This window comes from Neoarius graeffei, chromosome 7, assembly GCF_027579695.1.
Source record: "Neoarius graeffei isolate fNeoGra1 chromosome 7, fNeoGra1.pri, whole genome shotgun sequence".
NCBI lineage: Eukaryota > Metazoa > Chordata > Actinopteri > Siluriformes > Ariidae > Neoarius > Neoarius graeffei.
The window spans coordinates 56,298,641-56,314,565 of record NC_083575.1 but is presented as its reverse complement, the minus strand read 5'-3'; the positions used below and the strand labels follow the sequence as shown (position 1 = coordinate 56,314,565).

The window sequence follows — 15,925 nt, the reverse complement described above, 5'->3', positions numbered from 1 at the left end:
GCCTGGTTAGCGTTAGTCAGGTAGAATAGCAAGTTTGAAGAGGTGTGTTTTAAGGTAGGATTTGAAATGAAGGCACTATAACGTTCAAAAATATGTTAATTAAAAGAGCAAGGAAACACCCCAAGATTACAAAGTAGAGATTCTTCTTCTACTTTTCATATTTAAAGTAAAGGTATGTAAAATATAAAGCACACTTAAGTAAATGAACAAAGTTGCAGGCTAGGCAACAATACGGTTTTATTAAATCTGTGTTAAAACTGTGCCAGTATTTGTCTACGTGTATATCACCCTGTCATTTAGTTATATTTAGTAATCTTGTGCTTGTGAGTTTGTCTGTCCACAAGCAGGTGTCTGTTGATCAGGTGAATGTGGTCTGTGGTCGATGAGTGCAGTGTAGTATAAGAGTTATGTGAGAGTAGGAAAAGACACTCATCAATACTGAAACAGCTCTGACTGCCTGTAAATCTCTGCTCATCTGACACAATCCCCTGCCTCAGTGAAGGATCTTCCTCGAAATAGAGAGGACTCAAGGGAACAAGGGAAACACGTAAAAGAAAAATGAAGAAGTAGGATGCACATCGATCTGGAAGAGCGGACTAAAGCCAAGCCGTTTGGACATGCTATAAATGTGTGTTTATCACACTTAGCACTGTGCACTGTACAAAACAGCCATAAATAGACGTGATAGACCTGAGGTCTCTCCATCTCTCAAACTCTCTAACTCATATAAATCTTTGCTAAATGTAACTCTTTACTGACAACAGAGCTGCGTCACTGATACCACAGCATCGCGTTATCTATTAGAGCCAGTTACACTCGTTTCATTTGGGCTTCTTTTGCATTCGCATTTGCACATACACACTTTAAACTATGTCTTGTCTGAGAGATATAATAAGCACTAGCCATAAGAGACAGCAACTTTTCAAAGCTTTCCAGAATTACAAAATGGGCTCAAAGCCCAGAATGTCCAGCTTTTAGTCTAGCTCATGACACATGACTATGCTTAAGTAAAATGACACCATTTGGGAGAAAAAAAAAAGGAGCCGTGAAGGAACACTCGATAACTGAACAATCTGAAACGCTCTCTTAAACAAACACACACACTTCACCATTGGAGAGAAAGAGAGTGTGTGTGAAGCAGCAGGTGCAGATACCACACTTCACTGGTTGACTTTCACTGACTGAAGTCTTTGCTAATTAAAACCATGGAAATTCAATTGCAGTAATATTTGTCTTATACTGTGTCTAATATTTAGCACGATGATCATAATTCCACAATACCATGCACATTCAGTTGACGTGTGTGTTTTCCATTTCTGCCTGTTCTACTTTCCTTTTCCTGTTCAAGAGCACTTGCCACATTTACATTGTTCACATTCATTAGGGCAGTACAGTGGTTAGCACTGTCGCCTCACAGCAAGAAGGTTCTTGGTTCGAATCCAGTGGCCGACGGGGACCTTTCTGTGTGGAGTTTGCATGCTCACTGTGTCTGCGTGGGTTTCCTCTGGGTGCGCCGGTTTCCTCCACAGTCCAAAGACATGCAATTAGGTTAACATAGGACGGTCTTGGGCTGAAGTGCCCAAGAGTGGCGGCGCGCACGTACACAGCGGCTTTGCTCTCCTATGATGAACTAAATTTCGTTGTGCAGTGACAATAAAGGCATTCTATTCTATTCATTATATCACTCAATAATATTTGTATAGATACAAATCTCATCTCATCTCATTATCTCTAGCCGCTTTATCCTGTTCTACAGGGTCACAGGCAAGCTGGAGCCTATCCCAGCTGACTACGGGCGAAAGGCGGGGTACACCCTGGACAAGTCGCCAGGGCATCACAGGGCTGACACATAGACACAGACAACCATTCACACTCACATTCACACCTACGCTCAATTTAGAGTCACCAGTTAACCTAACCTGCATGTCTTTGGACTGTGGGGGAAACCGGAGCACCCGGAGGAAACCCACACGGACACGGGGAGAACATGCAAACTCCGCACAGAAAGGCCCTCGCCGGCCACGGGGCTCGAATCCGGACCTTCTTGCTGTGAGGCGACAGCGCTAACCACTACACCACCGTGCCACCCCATAGATACAAATATTAGTATTTATTCTGTCCACATTCACTGGATATGAGCAAACGCGTGCTCTGATTGGCTACTCTACTACTAGGCTATCAGCTCATATACTGTGAGTAGAGAAAAACAAAATGGCGGCGCGTGTTGCTGAACCAACCGGGGATGAAATAAAAACTAATATATATATTCCCCTTGGTAAGAATGTATCTTTTTTTATTTTTCAAAAATTATTATTATTATAGCATTTTTCACAAATTGCTACTGTTATTTCACAGGTTTATTTACATTCTAAGCAGAGATTATTTTGTCAGACATTTTGTATAAAGCTTTTATTTATCGACTTTGCAAAAAATAAAAATAAAAATGCTCTGTTTCTCAAAATCCAGTGAATGTGGATAGAATAAAACAGTTATTCCACTCAATCTCTTCATACATGGCTTATAGCCAAATAGGTGCTACGTGTCTTGTCAGCTATCAGTTCATGTATGACTTGATTTCATGGAATAACTGTTAAATATCCAGTTTGTCCGAGAGCATGAGCTTCAGCTCACCTCCATATTACACCCCAGCACCCTACAATACTTCTACTCGGAAACTTTTCTGAAAGGGAAACCTTATGTAGCGATCACCCAAGATTGAGTTTTGTTTCTAAGAATGTTAAAGTATTAGTAGAGAAGAATACAAATCCAAAAGAAAGTCATCTAGTACACCCTAAAATCTTATGCCAGAAAAGTTTATTTCGAGTGATGCCATAGAAGAACCATTATGTTATCTAATCTAACTGTTTGATGGATGGTATTTTAAATGTTTTTTGATGGACCAAAGAACTAAAGAAATAGTAATACATTCATTTTCAGTAATTGCTTCATCTCAGGCAGAGTTGGTAGGAGCACACACTGAACGGGTGTCCTGACTCCATTGCAGGACACCATGCACACACTTTTGCACACTGATTAGCTGTGAGGCAGGAATACTACCTTTCTAGTGCTACCGGCTGCATCACAGTACCGCCCTAAAGACATATCTCCCATCTCACATATCTAAAAACAGAAACAGTTAAAATTTTTTTTTTTTTTTTTTGGGGGGGGGGGGTTTGTGCTGAGAAATATTCAGTTCATTGTGGCAGCAAAATAAAATACTATAGTTAGAGACCCATCCATCTACAGGTCTGTTTTGGAACAAAAAATGTTCTTCTATAGAACAAGATGTTCTCTCAAGAACATTTTCTGATACTTTTATTTTGAGAGTGTTATAAATGAATAACTGATTAAATGAATGAATGTTTAATGGGAATCCTCAAAAAGCAAGAGATTATTCAAAACATTGCATAACCATTTCAAAATGCCAGGCCTTGCCACCCACTGGATATGCTGTCCACCGCAAGCCAAGTGAGAGGAGGACTCTCCAGAATGGCAGAGGGTTCTGTCCAGCAAACAAAATAATGTCATCAAGTTGCCAGTGTTCAAACTTAAAGGATACCTTTAAATTATTCCACAAAATCGAGTCGTATATGAGCTGATAGCCGACGAGGCATGTAGTATTGAGTTGTCTATAAATCATGTACAACGAGATTGAGTGGAATAACTTTAATTCGATCCACATTCACTGGATTTTGAGAAACAGGGCATTTTTATTTTTTGCAAATTTGATAAATAAAAACTTTATACAAAACATCCAACAAAATAATTTCCACTTAGAATGTAAATAAACCAGCGAACTGACAGTAGCAATTTGTGAAAAATGCTATAATAATAATCCCTGAAAAATAAAAATTAAAAACCCGATATGTTCTTACCATCAAATACTTTCATTCCATATGTTGTTGTTTTTTTGTATTTTTTTTTGGGGGGGGGCGGTTTGTTTTCAAGTAAAGTTTTTATTTCATCCTTGGTTGGTTCAGCAACACGCTCTGCCATTTTGTTTTTCTCTATTCATGGTATATGAGCTGATAAACTAGTAGTGGAGTAGCCAATCAGAGTGCGTGATTGCTCATATCCAGTGAATGTGGATAAAACAATTTCAGTTATCCACTGAATGATCCAAAAGTCTTCCTGCTAAAATAGAGTGTTTAAATACCAAAACATGACTAAAGCGTCCTTAGCGGTTTTTTTCATAATCTCATCTCATTATCTCTAGCCGCTTTATCCTGTTCTACAGGGTCGCAGGCAAGCCGGAGCCTATCCGAGCTGACTACGGGCGAAAGGTGGGGTACACCCTGGACAAGTCGCCAAGTCATCACAGGGCTGGTTTTTTCAAAATATTTAACAAAATCAAGTCATGAGTGACTTGTGTGACCTCACTGCACACCACACAGAAATCGTCCAGCACAAAAGCTTCTCCTGCAGCAGAGCATCATATGCTGTCTGTATTTCATCAGAACATCTGTTTTTAACTTCTGGGGATATTAATTAGCTTTTATTTTTTTTAAAAAATAATTAAATAAAAGAGTTGAAAGGTTTGATTTTTGTTACCTTTTTACGGTTAGATTTATGTGCAGGCATAACATTAATTAGCTGCCTTAATTAGTAGGAATAGTAAGACGTGTGTGTGTGTGTGTGTGTGTGTTCTGTTACAATAGCTAACTAACTGCAGGAACAGATGGATTCGCATCTCTTCTTGCTGTGAAGGAACATGAGTCTTACATGCAAACACACACACACACACACACACACACCTCCAAGCAGCACATTTACAAATAGGGAATCTATTGGCATGTTTATGCATTAATAAACACTTTTTAGCAGCCACTAATAAGGCAATTATTATTAATAAGTGAAATGCAGAATGAAAGGAGAAGAGGACAGACTATGTCCCACTACTTCTAGTATGCTTATGTGACCCATACTTAAATATTGAATAATATTATACATACAGGACACTTTTTTCGATTGAATAAAAACATGTATTCTCTTCCCTTCTAGTGGGTTTCATTCATTTGGTTTGATAGCATGCAATATTGTTAGCATATCGCTTATCCTATGTGCATTACGTCATTCTATCCAATGGAGAATGAGTGTTGAATACGGTTTATGATACTGCATGGTTGCCAAGACAACATGACGTCACACATTGGAGCTGATGTGACTATCCAATGAGAAACTTTTCTGCTGTGCATGCACAGAAGCATTTCTTTGTTCGGTGGGAAAGATAAAGACGTGTTGAACACCTGAAAGGCTACCAAAACTTTATTAGATATTCTTCACGCATATTTACAAGAGAAAAACATACCAATGGACATAAAAAAAACTGGAAAACAGACACATCAGAGAAGTAAAACCTCCGTGCTAATGAGCGACTGTGACAATTTGTAAACAAGCATGGCCGCCAGGTTTGCTTCATTAAATACAGAAGATCTCATCTCATTATCTCTAGCCGCTTTATCCTGTTCTACAGGGTCGCAGGCAAGCTGGAGCCTATCCCAGCTGACTACAGGCGAAAGGCGGGGTACACCCTGGACAAGTCGCCAGGTCATCACAGGGCTAACACATATGCCGCTTTTCCACTACCAACGCGGCTGAGTTGGGCTGAGCCGTGCCGTGCTGAGTTGGGCTGAGTCGAGCTGAGCGGGGCTGTTGGAGTTGCATTTTGACTACAACCGCGCTGAACCGTGCTGGCTAGAAGTGGGTGGACACATTGGGTGGAGTTAGCGAAAGTGGGTGGATGTCACGTGATGTCGTTAGGCGGTGCAAACAGTGACATCAGTGACCTTTTAAGCGGTAGTCTCACGACCTGGATAGTAAACAATAAACATGGAGGACATGGAGTCGTTAGTGTTGCTGGTCTTGGTGCTGTGGCTTGTTGTCACCGACAACGCCAACAGATACTGCCAAGAGCGTATAGATGAGGCGAGGCGCATAAGGCTTCAGAAATTCTCGTAATTCGTAATTATTATTCTTCCGGGTTTACGGTGTTTACAGATTCCAGCGTGCTCGCGGGGCGTGTGTGGGCATGTGAGGACACTCCTCCTCACCAATCAGTGCACAGGGGAGTGTCTCCTCACGCCCCTAGCCCCACTCGGCTCGGTTTGGCTTGCTTCAGCCCTACTCCAAAACGGTGTGAGTTTTGGGTGCTGAGTAAGGCTGAAGCGAGCTGAGTCGTGCTGCTCTGAGGTAGTCGAAACGCGAGCCGTGTCGGGCTGAAGTGAGCTGAAAAAGGGTAGTGGAAAAGGGCCAATAGACACAGACAACCATTCACACTCACATTCACACCTACGGTCAATTTAGAGTCACCAGTTAACCTAACCTGCATGTCTCTGGACTGTAGGGGAAACCGGAGCACCCGGAGGAAACCCACGCGGACACGGGGAGAACATGCAAACTCCGCACAGAAAGGCCCTCGCCGACCACGGGGCTCGAACCCGGACCTTCTTGCTGTGAGGCGACAGCGCTAACCACTACACCACCATGCCGCCCAAACACAGAAGATTTTGAGAGAATTTTGAAAGAGAAAGAACACCTGAAAGGAATGTGTGTGTATGTATGTATGTATAATAATAATGGCTTTTTTTCATGGTATATCAGATATACTCAATTCAGCTAGCATGATATTGAACTCGTCTTTGGTTCAATATCATGCTAGCTGAATAGAATATATCTGATATACCACTCAAGGCCAGACAATTATTATTTATTTCTTTAAACCTAATGCTGCGTTCGACTTCCCTTCTATATGGCAATTTGCAGGTTGAAAGATGTCATTTTCCACCTCTGCACATTTGACAGATGAAGTGGGGGCAAAAAAAGGTGAAAAAAGATGAAGTAGGAGAAAACATGGATGCCTCAATGTTCATCTTTTGTTAGCAACAAGGAAGCGAGCTAACTGTGATGAGTGATGTCAGTTTTCCTCCTCAAAGAGTAAACTGTACAGTCAGCGTTATAGATTTAACAAGCGAATGTGTCTATGTTGATTGATCTAAATCAAATCAAGTGTTGCTGTATTTACTTCTGATGCTGTGGGAAGGCATGCTAATTTGACATCACTCCATAAACAGGGAAGGAACTCAGAGTTGAGAAGAAATTGAACAAATGTGTGTACATTTCTTTAGTACTTTGAATTCCAAAGCCAAGTACCCTGAATGTATGCACATTTATTTAAGGGAACGCCATGAATACTGCAAGGACGCTTTAGCGATCGTTTTGTAGCAATTGCCACAGGTATATGGCGGGGGTGACCCATTGTGTTTGCAGTGTTGTGCAAGCTACATGGAAAGTGTAGTGAACTAAGCTACCAGTTACTCTGCAATAAATGAAGCTTCACTACACAGAAGCTACCATCCAGAAAAATGTAGTAAGCTAAGTTACACAAACACAGCAAAAGTAGTTCACTACATGAGAAGCTACTTCACGTGGCGATCAACATGAGAATACCAACTTCATACCAAGTCAATTCTATTGTGGTTATCAATATACCTGCCACTTTAGTTAAATCCAAGACAAAAGATTGTTGGAATGCATTTAATTTCTTTATTAGGACCGCCCTTAACAAGGAAACATTTTCCAAGATGGTCAAACAATGCCTGGAGTAATAATGTAGGCTAACTATAAACACAACTGGAGAGGTCAAGCTATCCAGTAGATCAAAAATAATTTCACTGTGAAACAAAGCTCCTCTTAAAAGAAAAAGGCTTGCCTCATTTTTCAAAATATTGACTTGGTTTACAAATTAACCAGTTACTGTACTATGACATAAAAACTAATCTTGAAAGAAAAAGGCAACACAAAACATATGGTTAACAAATTAACCAGTTACTAAATTAATACAAACAGTAAAATTGGGAAAAAAAAGTCTTCTAAATAACATTTTGTGTGCGTGTGTGTGAGGGCAGTATGTGGGCTAACTCATCTCACAAGAGGTATTTATATTTACCCTACACAAGAGAAGTTTCTCAAAGTTCGCATCCGAGAGGCGGTTTCTCTTTGGTTGGAAAATATCTTGCCCTACACTAAAGAGACGCTCATATATTTTTCAAGATATGGCCAAGGCGACTGAGTACATGATTTCTCTCCTCCATCTCCTTCTGCCATCGTTCCATTAATTAAGCTCGTGTCGTTCCTGTTCAACCACGTGGATCTTTGGTCTTCTTAAATTTCTTCATTTAGTTTATTAGATGATTCTGCACGATTTGTTACATTACTGCCATCTGGAGACGAGGATGTATATGCTCACAACAATCCGATTGGACTTCCATGTTACGTCGAAGTCAGGGCTTCTCCAAACTAGCTACTTCGCCCTCCCCCACTCACTTCCACTCGCTTTGCCCATAGCCTTATAATGCATCAATCGAGTGGAAGTGAGTAGGGGGAGGGCGAAGTAGTTAGTTTCAGAAAGGGCCACAGAGTGCTTCTGCTGGCAACGCACGCAGCTGTGTGCATGTTTCGCTCTCCCATACGATCCTGAGTGCTTGTGTCGTGGGGATATTTTTTTAGACTGCAGGCGGCTGTTCTGCTGTGTTTAGCACAGAAATACCCAATAAAAAAAAAGTAGCTTGTGTGGCTGTTACCATGCAACTTGATAAATAAAAGGGTTAAGCAACTGAAAAGCTATTTGATTCAGGAAATAGTAATGTTACCACCAAGCTACTGAGAAATGCAGTTAAGTTATTAACGCTGCTGCCCAACACTGTGTGTTTGTTCTGCATGCAGCTGGGCTATGAGCTGCTGCACCTATGGTGTCCTATATGCTCCATAAAACATGCTTATTTCAGTCTAAATAGCAGTTTTATGACAGGTATGCATTTTATATTCCCTTGAGTAAGACACTATGCCATATTTTTAGTTACGTGAAAAGTGCATTTTATCATAGTTTACAGTTAGTCCTCAATGCTAATATTGAGTTAGCATACAGCTTAGTCAGTGGTACATTTTAAATGTTTTATGCACCAAATGTTGTTGCTTTATAATAAAAGTGCATGGTATTATCTGGGAGTATAATGTTTGCTCTTAATTTGTAGTCATGCATTGTTATTTTGCCATGAATGTCACTACATGTAGTTCATGCTGTATGTAAAAACACGAAAGAATGCATGTGCCAGTTACAAACAAGTTGTAATAAAGTACAATTTGTTTATGCAATTGCTCAGTTATGTAAGGTAATTTAGGTAGTGTAGCCTAATGAGAAAACGAGCACAGTGCGGCTGTCACGCATGCAGACAGTTGGACTGTGAGGTGTCAGTTCGGCTCCATAAAACCTGTTTATTTTGGTTTAAATATCAGATTTATGACAGGTTGGCACCTTTTGGGTGTATGCTATCTGTCCCCTGGATGTTCGAGAGTCCCAGCATGTGCTTCTGGCTGCTGGCAGTGAAGCTGGCCATGCAGTGATGATTGTCCACCTGGCTGCCTTTGAGGTAGAAAGAGAAGTGATTTTGCACTATTCATCTTCACAGTATTTTTTTTAATCTACACCTGTAGGTAAAGTAATAAATGTTTTACTTCATAAACACCTTCACAAATATTTTCTGAGCTAATTTTGGTCGTAACTTTTATATCTGTATTCAAGGACAATACACATCTCAGACATTTATCGCAGACATTCAGAGGACAATATATTCACTCAGCTCAGAGGATGATATTCTTTACATTTGATGCTCTTTGAGAAGCATAAAGGACACCAAACTGAACAAAGACATGTACTTTGTTTTCATTCTGATAGTATGGCCAATTGTTTTTTATATACATAAATCCAAGATTTAAATTAAGGGTAAATTACAGCTCCAATCCACGTTTTTGTTTTTTTGTTTTTTGTTATTTTAATTGTAACCAAGTTCCAATCCAAAGGTAGTAGAGTGCTGTAGTATACTGTATACTGTTGCCTGACACACAAAATAAAAGCATTTGCTCTGTTAATAGTAAAGCAGTAGTGGACTGTGTTTTATTTCCCCTTAGGGACACACACACACACACACACACAAGCACTGATCAGCCGTAGCATTAAAACCACCTGCCTAATACTGTGTAGGACCTCACTGTAGGCATGGACTCTGCAACACCTCTGAAGGTGTGTTGTGGCGTCTGGCATGAAGATGTAACCAGCAGATCCTTTAAATCCTGTAAGTTGCAAGGTGGGGCCTATATGTCTGTCCAGCACATCAATCGGCTTGATAGCGGAGGAATTTGGAGGCCGAGTCAACACCTTGAACTCTTTCATGTTCCTAAAACCATTCCTGAACAATTTCTGCTGTGTGGCAGGCCACATAGGCCACTGCCATTAAGCAATACTGTTACTGTAAAGGGCTGTACTTGGTCTGAAGCAATGTTTCGGTAGATGGTACGTGTCAAAATAACATCTACATGCAAGCCAGGACCCAAGGTTTCCCAGCAGAATATTGCTCAGAACATCACACTGCCTCCCCCGGCTTGCCTTCTCCTTGAAGTGCACCCTGACTGTCCACATGATACGATAGAAAACATGATACATCAGACCAGGCCACCTTCTTCCATTGCTCAGTGGTCCAGTTCTGATGCTCTTGTGCCCATCGTACCACTTTTAGCAGTAGACAGGGGTCAGCATGGACACACTGCCCGCCCTGCGGCCCCATATACAGCAAGTTGCAATGCACTGTGTGTTCTGACATGTTTCTGTTATAGCCAGCATTAACTTTTTCAGCAAGGTGTGCTATAGTAGCTCTTCTGTGGGATCAAGCCAGACGGGCTAGCCTTCACTCCCCATGCTCGTCAATGAGCCTTTTATATATACATTTGCAAGCGTGGCTTAAGTGTCCAAATACTTTTTGGGGCCGCTGTGTCATGTATAATTTAATAACATCTTGTTAAGTTAAAACAGATTTATGGACTCCCGATGTTGACTCTACACCGTATCTAATAGGAAATTGAACTAGAACTCAGCCAGAAAGAAGGAAACTGCTGTTCGCTGTACTGACTGCAGCTTTAGAAGTGTAGTTTTTGTGCATTTTGTGTAACTCAGCATCTCTGCACTCACAGGGGTTTTACAAAAAAAAGTATCAGCATGCGATGGCTCCTATTCTCCATTCACCTGTTTACAGAAGTTTTGTTATATAGCCAGTTTCCTTCTGTGTCCTCAGTTATATCTTTAAATTAGAGACACTTACATTAGCAACACTGTGAACACTTTCTCTGATTTATATGGCATGTTCCAGCAATATCCTGAACCGCTAGTCAGTGGGAATGTGGCCAAATGCAATGCACTCTGTGCAGTGGTTTACCACCTAAATTGGCTGATGTCTTGAGCTGCATTATATGGTGTAATCTGACTTTTTCTCCATCCAAGTTAGAGCTTTCCCAATCTAATGATGCACTAGAGAGAGCCAGAGAGCGAGTCTTTGCAGCTGGAGCATTAGGACTCTGACTTTAGCACATGCCAAACCAAGAGCTCACACTCAGAGCTGTAGGCCCTGCTGGTGTGTGGGAACAAATGGCTTCCTGAGGCTCATCCTCCAGTGGGTGCTAATGTATGGAGTGTGAAGCTATTGAAAGCCTCCACTGCATGATTTGCTTGTTGCTTTATCTGTTTCTCTATTCATGTATTCCTCCCTTTTTTGCAAGATTTGTGTCAGTGCTGGCACACACCAGAAGCAGAATGGAGATCTGAGCTATGGATTATATTAAGCCTAGCTCTACGGCATGATCTTTGACAGAAAGCATCTGACTCACTCAGGATCGAAACGCTAAATGTCTAGAAAAATATCTACATGTACAGAGAAAACGTCATGGTCCATATTCAAGAAGACCATTATTTTCCATCTTTATGGACGGCTTTATTGATACTAATCCTGATGGTGAATTACACTGCTTATAAGCATATAAGTAAATCTTACTTAAACGCACATTGATGCAACTCTGATGATTGGTTAGTGACATTAGGTCTGACCACATCCAGGGCCTCCATGTGGATGCAATTTGTCCTACAATTCTAAACCACAACAATCCTAAGACCCTCTGGCTACGTCCACATTAATTCATTTTAGTTTTAAAACACATTACTCTTGCTATGTTTACTCCTGGTGTCCACACTACTCCAGAGTTTTTGAGTCCCAAAAACTGAGACGTTTGGAAACATTCCTGGCCTCATTTTAGTTTGAAAACTCTGGGGTAGTATTTTAGTATCGACAGCCAGAAATGGAGATGTTTGGAAACGATGACGCAGAGACACCCACATTCACTTCCTGATTTGGTCTTATCTGTCATGGCGTATCCTTCCCTGATTCTTCACACTTCTATCATGCGACCCTTTTCTGGAAGAAAACAAACGGCATCAGCTGTTTACCCAAGCATGCGTATACCCTGGGTACGTCAAGGATCATGTGATATGCATTGTCAGGTGTATTAGTATGGACTGAGTTTATTTTGGATACGGAGCTAAAACACTCGTCTGGACGGAGATCGTTTTCATTTTAAAATTAAAATGTATGGATGTGGACACAGCCTCACTTACAGCGAAACAGAACGATGTCGATGGACTTTATCTGTACTGTGCTGCAGCTGCTTACTCTTGGTGAACAGAAAACCAGGGCAATGCTGGCAAATATAAATATTTTAATGTGGCATAAATATTACTCTCATGGGCTTCTAATGCACAGCTGTAGGAGCCTGTAATCGTTTTCTGTGTTTGCAGGACAGACGAATGTAAATGTGACAAGCATCTTAATCACAGCGCAGACCCTCTTTTGACAAGATTTTGGAAGGACAGAGGAGACTTCAGTTTTAAAATCAAAGGAGGAAAGTGGAAGAACACGGAAGCTGAGTCTCTTTTAGTGATGAATAATATCTGAATAAGATCTTGAGAGGAATTCCAGCAGGCATGAGCATTGACACTCCATACCCAGCCATTCTTGCTGGCACAAGCCGACAAATTAATATGGCACCCTCATCTCAAAGTTTCACAGCTTATTTCGATTTCAACAAGGACAATATAAACTGCAGATCTACAAATATTTCGCATACAAGCCAGAACAGTTTATCCAGATTGCTGCTGAAATCAAGCATGCACTTGAAAAAAATTAGAAACAAGCCTTTTCGTGAAATTCTTACATTTAAATTCAGTTGATAAAGCCAACACTAACTTCAGCACATCAATAAACTTCTTCAATAAGAGCAAAAATAGCAGAGGCAAGATCACTGCCCCTATGTAAATGAGAAACATAACCAGCTTTTTATAGGGTTTTTTTTTTTTTAATTTACCACTGAGTGTTTACCTGATGTCATTCTGCTGTGGAGGTTTCTTGTTTCCAACCAGGTTCACTGTTTTCACTTGTATGGGCGTCTCCTCTCTGAAAAACAGGACAGAGTGTATAGATAATGACAATAAAGCTTTCAAAGTTCAAGTCTCTAATTGTGTCCGAACATGAACCATTAGAATAATGTTCTTTAGAGCTATCTGGACAGATCTTACCCTCCTAAACAATATACCTAGCCTTTACATAAATTACACTACATTATTATTATTATTATTATTATTATAGTAGTAGTATTATAGACATGTAATGTGGAATAGGTGGCACGGTGGTGCAGTGGTTAACACTGTCACATCACAGCAAGAAGATTCTGGGTTTAAATCTCATGGCGGACGGGGGCCTTTCTGTGTGGAGTTTGCATGTTCTGCCCGTGCCCGTATGGGTTTCCTCCGGGTGCTCCGGTTTCCCCCACAATTCAAGGACATTTGGTTAAGTAAACTGGCGACTCTAAAATGTCCATAGGTGTGAATGGTTGAGAGGAGAAAACCTCTATACTAATCCAGTAGAAGGCAATGGGAAACCACGACTGTAATTCTTCCCTTAAACTGATGGCTGGAGCTGTCAGAGCGGCCACGTCACTGCAGTCATATACCAGATAGACAGAATGTGGAATATTTCAATTATTTATTTAATTATAGTAGCATTTTCAGAGAAATGTCATGCTCCAACAAAACCTTTTACCTTTCAGTAGCTAGAGGAGATAGGTATTCATTCATACCTTTCCATGGAGTAAGGCCTCTAGAAATAGAGAGAAGTGCTTCTCATGAATGGGAACATTCCACTTGTCATTTATAGAACATGGATATAAATGATTCAACAAAGCAACCTATTTCAAAGGACTATGGCACCCCTTCTTCCATTATGTGACATCAATACAAAATAATTAGACCAATCTATTGCTGTCCTGTGTAAAGTCGGTGTTAAGGTGATAAGTATCAGAATAAAGGGCACTGAAGTAGTGCCTCTGTTTTGCTAGCACTGCTAAGAGGGGCAGTTCAGTGAATGGGTTAAAAACAGACCGACCGTCACGATGACGAGGCATGGGGAGTTCAGTCGTGACAAAACGAGGAGACATAAATCTTTCACACTTTTCAGCATTTTCATCATGTCTGGACATGATAATGTTGATTCATTAATTTAAAAAAAAAAAAACAACAACAACAGGGAAGTCCTACCCAACACCTGCTTTAACCATCTTTGGCTCTGTTCATTCATGTCCTGCATGTGGTGCGAAAAGATCACAAATGAACTCACAACTGTAGTGTGCCCTGTCTGTCCCCAGACTCTATTCTTGTTTGAGGATTTAGCTAACATACTTAGCCAAGTGATGCCTATAAGCGCGAGATCAGTAGTAGGCTACAGCCTTCCCTAGACTCCAGTGCCCAAAACACTATTCCAGTGAGATTGCTGTGGGCTGAGGGTGCGGTAATATCACATCACCTCAGTGAGAGCACTGTTTTCTCACAGCCAGTCAGAATGTATTTGTCTCAACCGACTTTGAACCGTCGTACACATGTAACCGCATTAACCAGGAGCCGAAAGAGCCATCGCATCCCTTAGGTTTGTGTTTTCTGCCAGATGTTGAATATTTATAATCTTAAGGCAGTATGTCAATGAGACACATGACTGAGTCTTACGAGCATTGCTCAGGTGTTACAGCTACTTCCAGGTTTCACACACACACACACACACACACACGAGAGAGAGAGAGAGAGAGATCTGCTTAAAGAGGGACCGTAAAGCAAACAGCGGCTGTTTTCAGGTGCGTGCGCGCACACGCACACATCCACCCACACACACACACACACACACACACGGTGCAGCACAGGTGCATGTGCCTTTTATTGGATGTGTATGGCAAACGATAAACACACAGGAATTAATTGGGGACTGTTTCCTTCCTTGTACTAAACCTATAAGAGCCTAGGTTTCTCCCTGCAATGGATGAGAACAAACAACCATCACGCTGTCTTACTTTAACATGGCCTGCTGCTCCTTGGCCTCCTCTTCCCGTTGCCGAACCATCACAGCCATGATAATCTTCCTCTCCTCCTCTGTGAGGTGGCTGAGGTCCGGCAGCTCGGGCATCGAGGGCGGCGCAGTGGGTGGGCGAGGGCCGCCGCGGGGCCCCACTGAGGCCGACATGTTTTCCTCGTTCCTTGGAGGACTCGTGTTTACGGTGCGAAAGCTGCTAAAGCCCGCGAATCACGACATGGTCCACGGTTGTACCGGCGGCTCATACAAGCCTTGCAACCCTTTCATGGTGGCGGGGCGGCCGCCCTTGTTGCTTCCCTTCCTGTAACAGTTTGTTCTCCCAGCACCCTCTGCCCACCCTCCTCTACCCCTTTTTCCAGTTATCGGTAGCCCATATCTCCTCCGGAGGATGCTACTTGATAACAGGACCGTTGTTTTTATTGTCCGGCTCGTGATGATGCTGATGCCGGGCGTCGAATCCGCGCGGCTCTCTCGGTTGGCGGAGGTGCCAGTGCCGACGATGCCGCCGCTGTCAGGGAGACGGAACAGTCAATGGGACCGCAGCCCCTCTGGCGCGCGCATCCTCCGCACGGACACGCGCGCACACTCATTTGAGAATGGGGCTCGCCGCGTGCGCGCCGCCTCTCAACTCCGGTCTCCAA

General features: G+C 41.9%; 1 protein-coding gene across 1 annotated transcript in view; it reads right to left on the bottom strand.

Moving 5' to 3' along the window:
* LOC132889483 (regulating synaptic membrane exocytosis protein 1-like) overlaps nt 1-15,510 on the bottom strand; it is a 134,793-nt gene extending 119,283 nt beyond the window's left edge. The window contains exons 1-2 of the mRNA XM_060926034.1: nt 15,265-15,510; nt 13,251-13,325 (exon numbers count right to left, since the gene is read on the bottom strand). Of these exons, the coding sequence (XP_060782017.1) occupies nt 13,251-13,325; nt 15,265-15,434 (245 nt within the window). The 5' untranslated portion in view covers nt 15,435-15,510. The remainder of the gene's footprint in view (nt 1-13,250; nt 13,326-15,264) is intronic.
* Nucleotides 15,511-15,925: the final 415 nt, after the last annotated feature.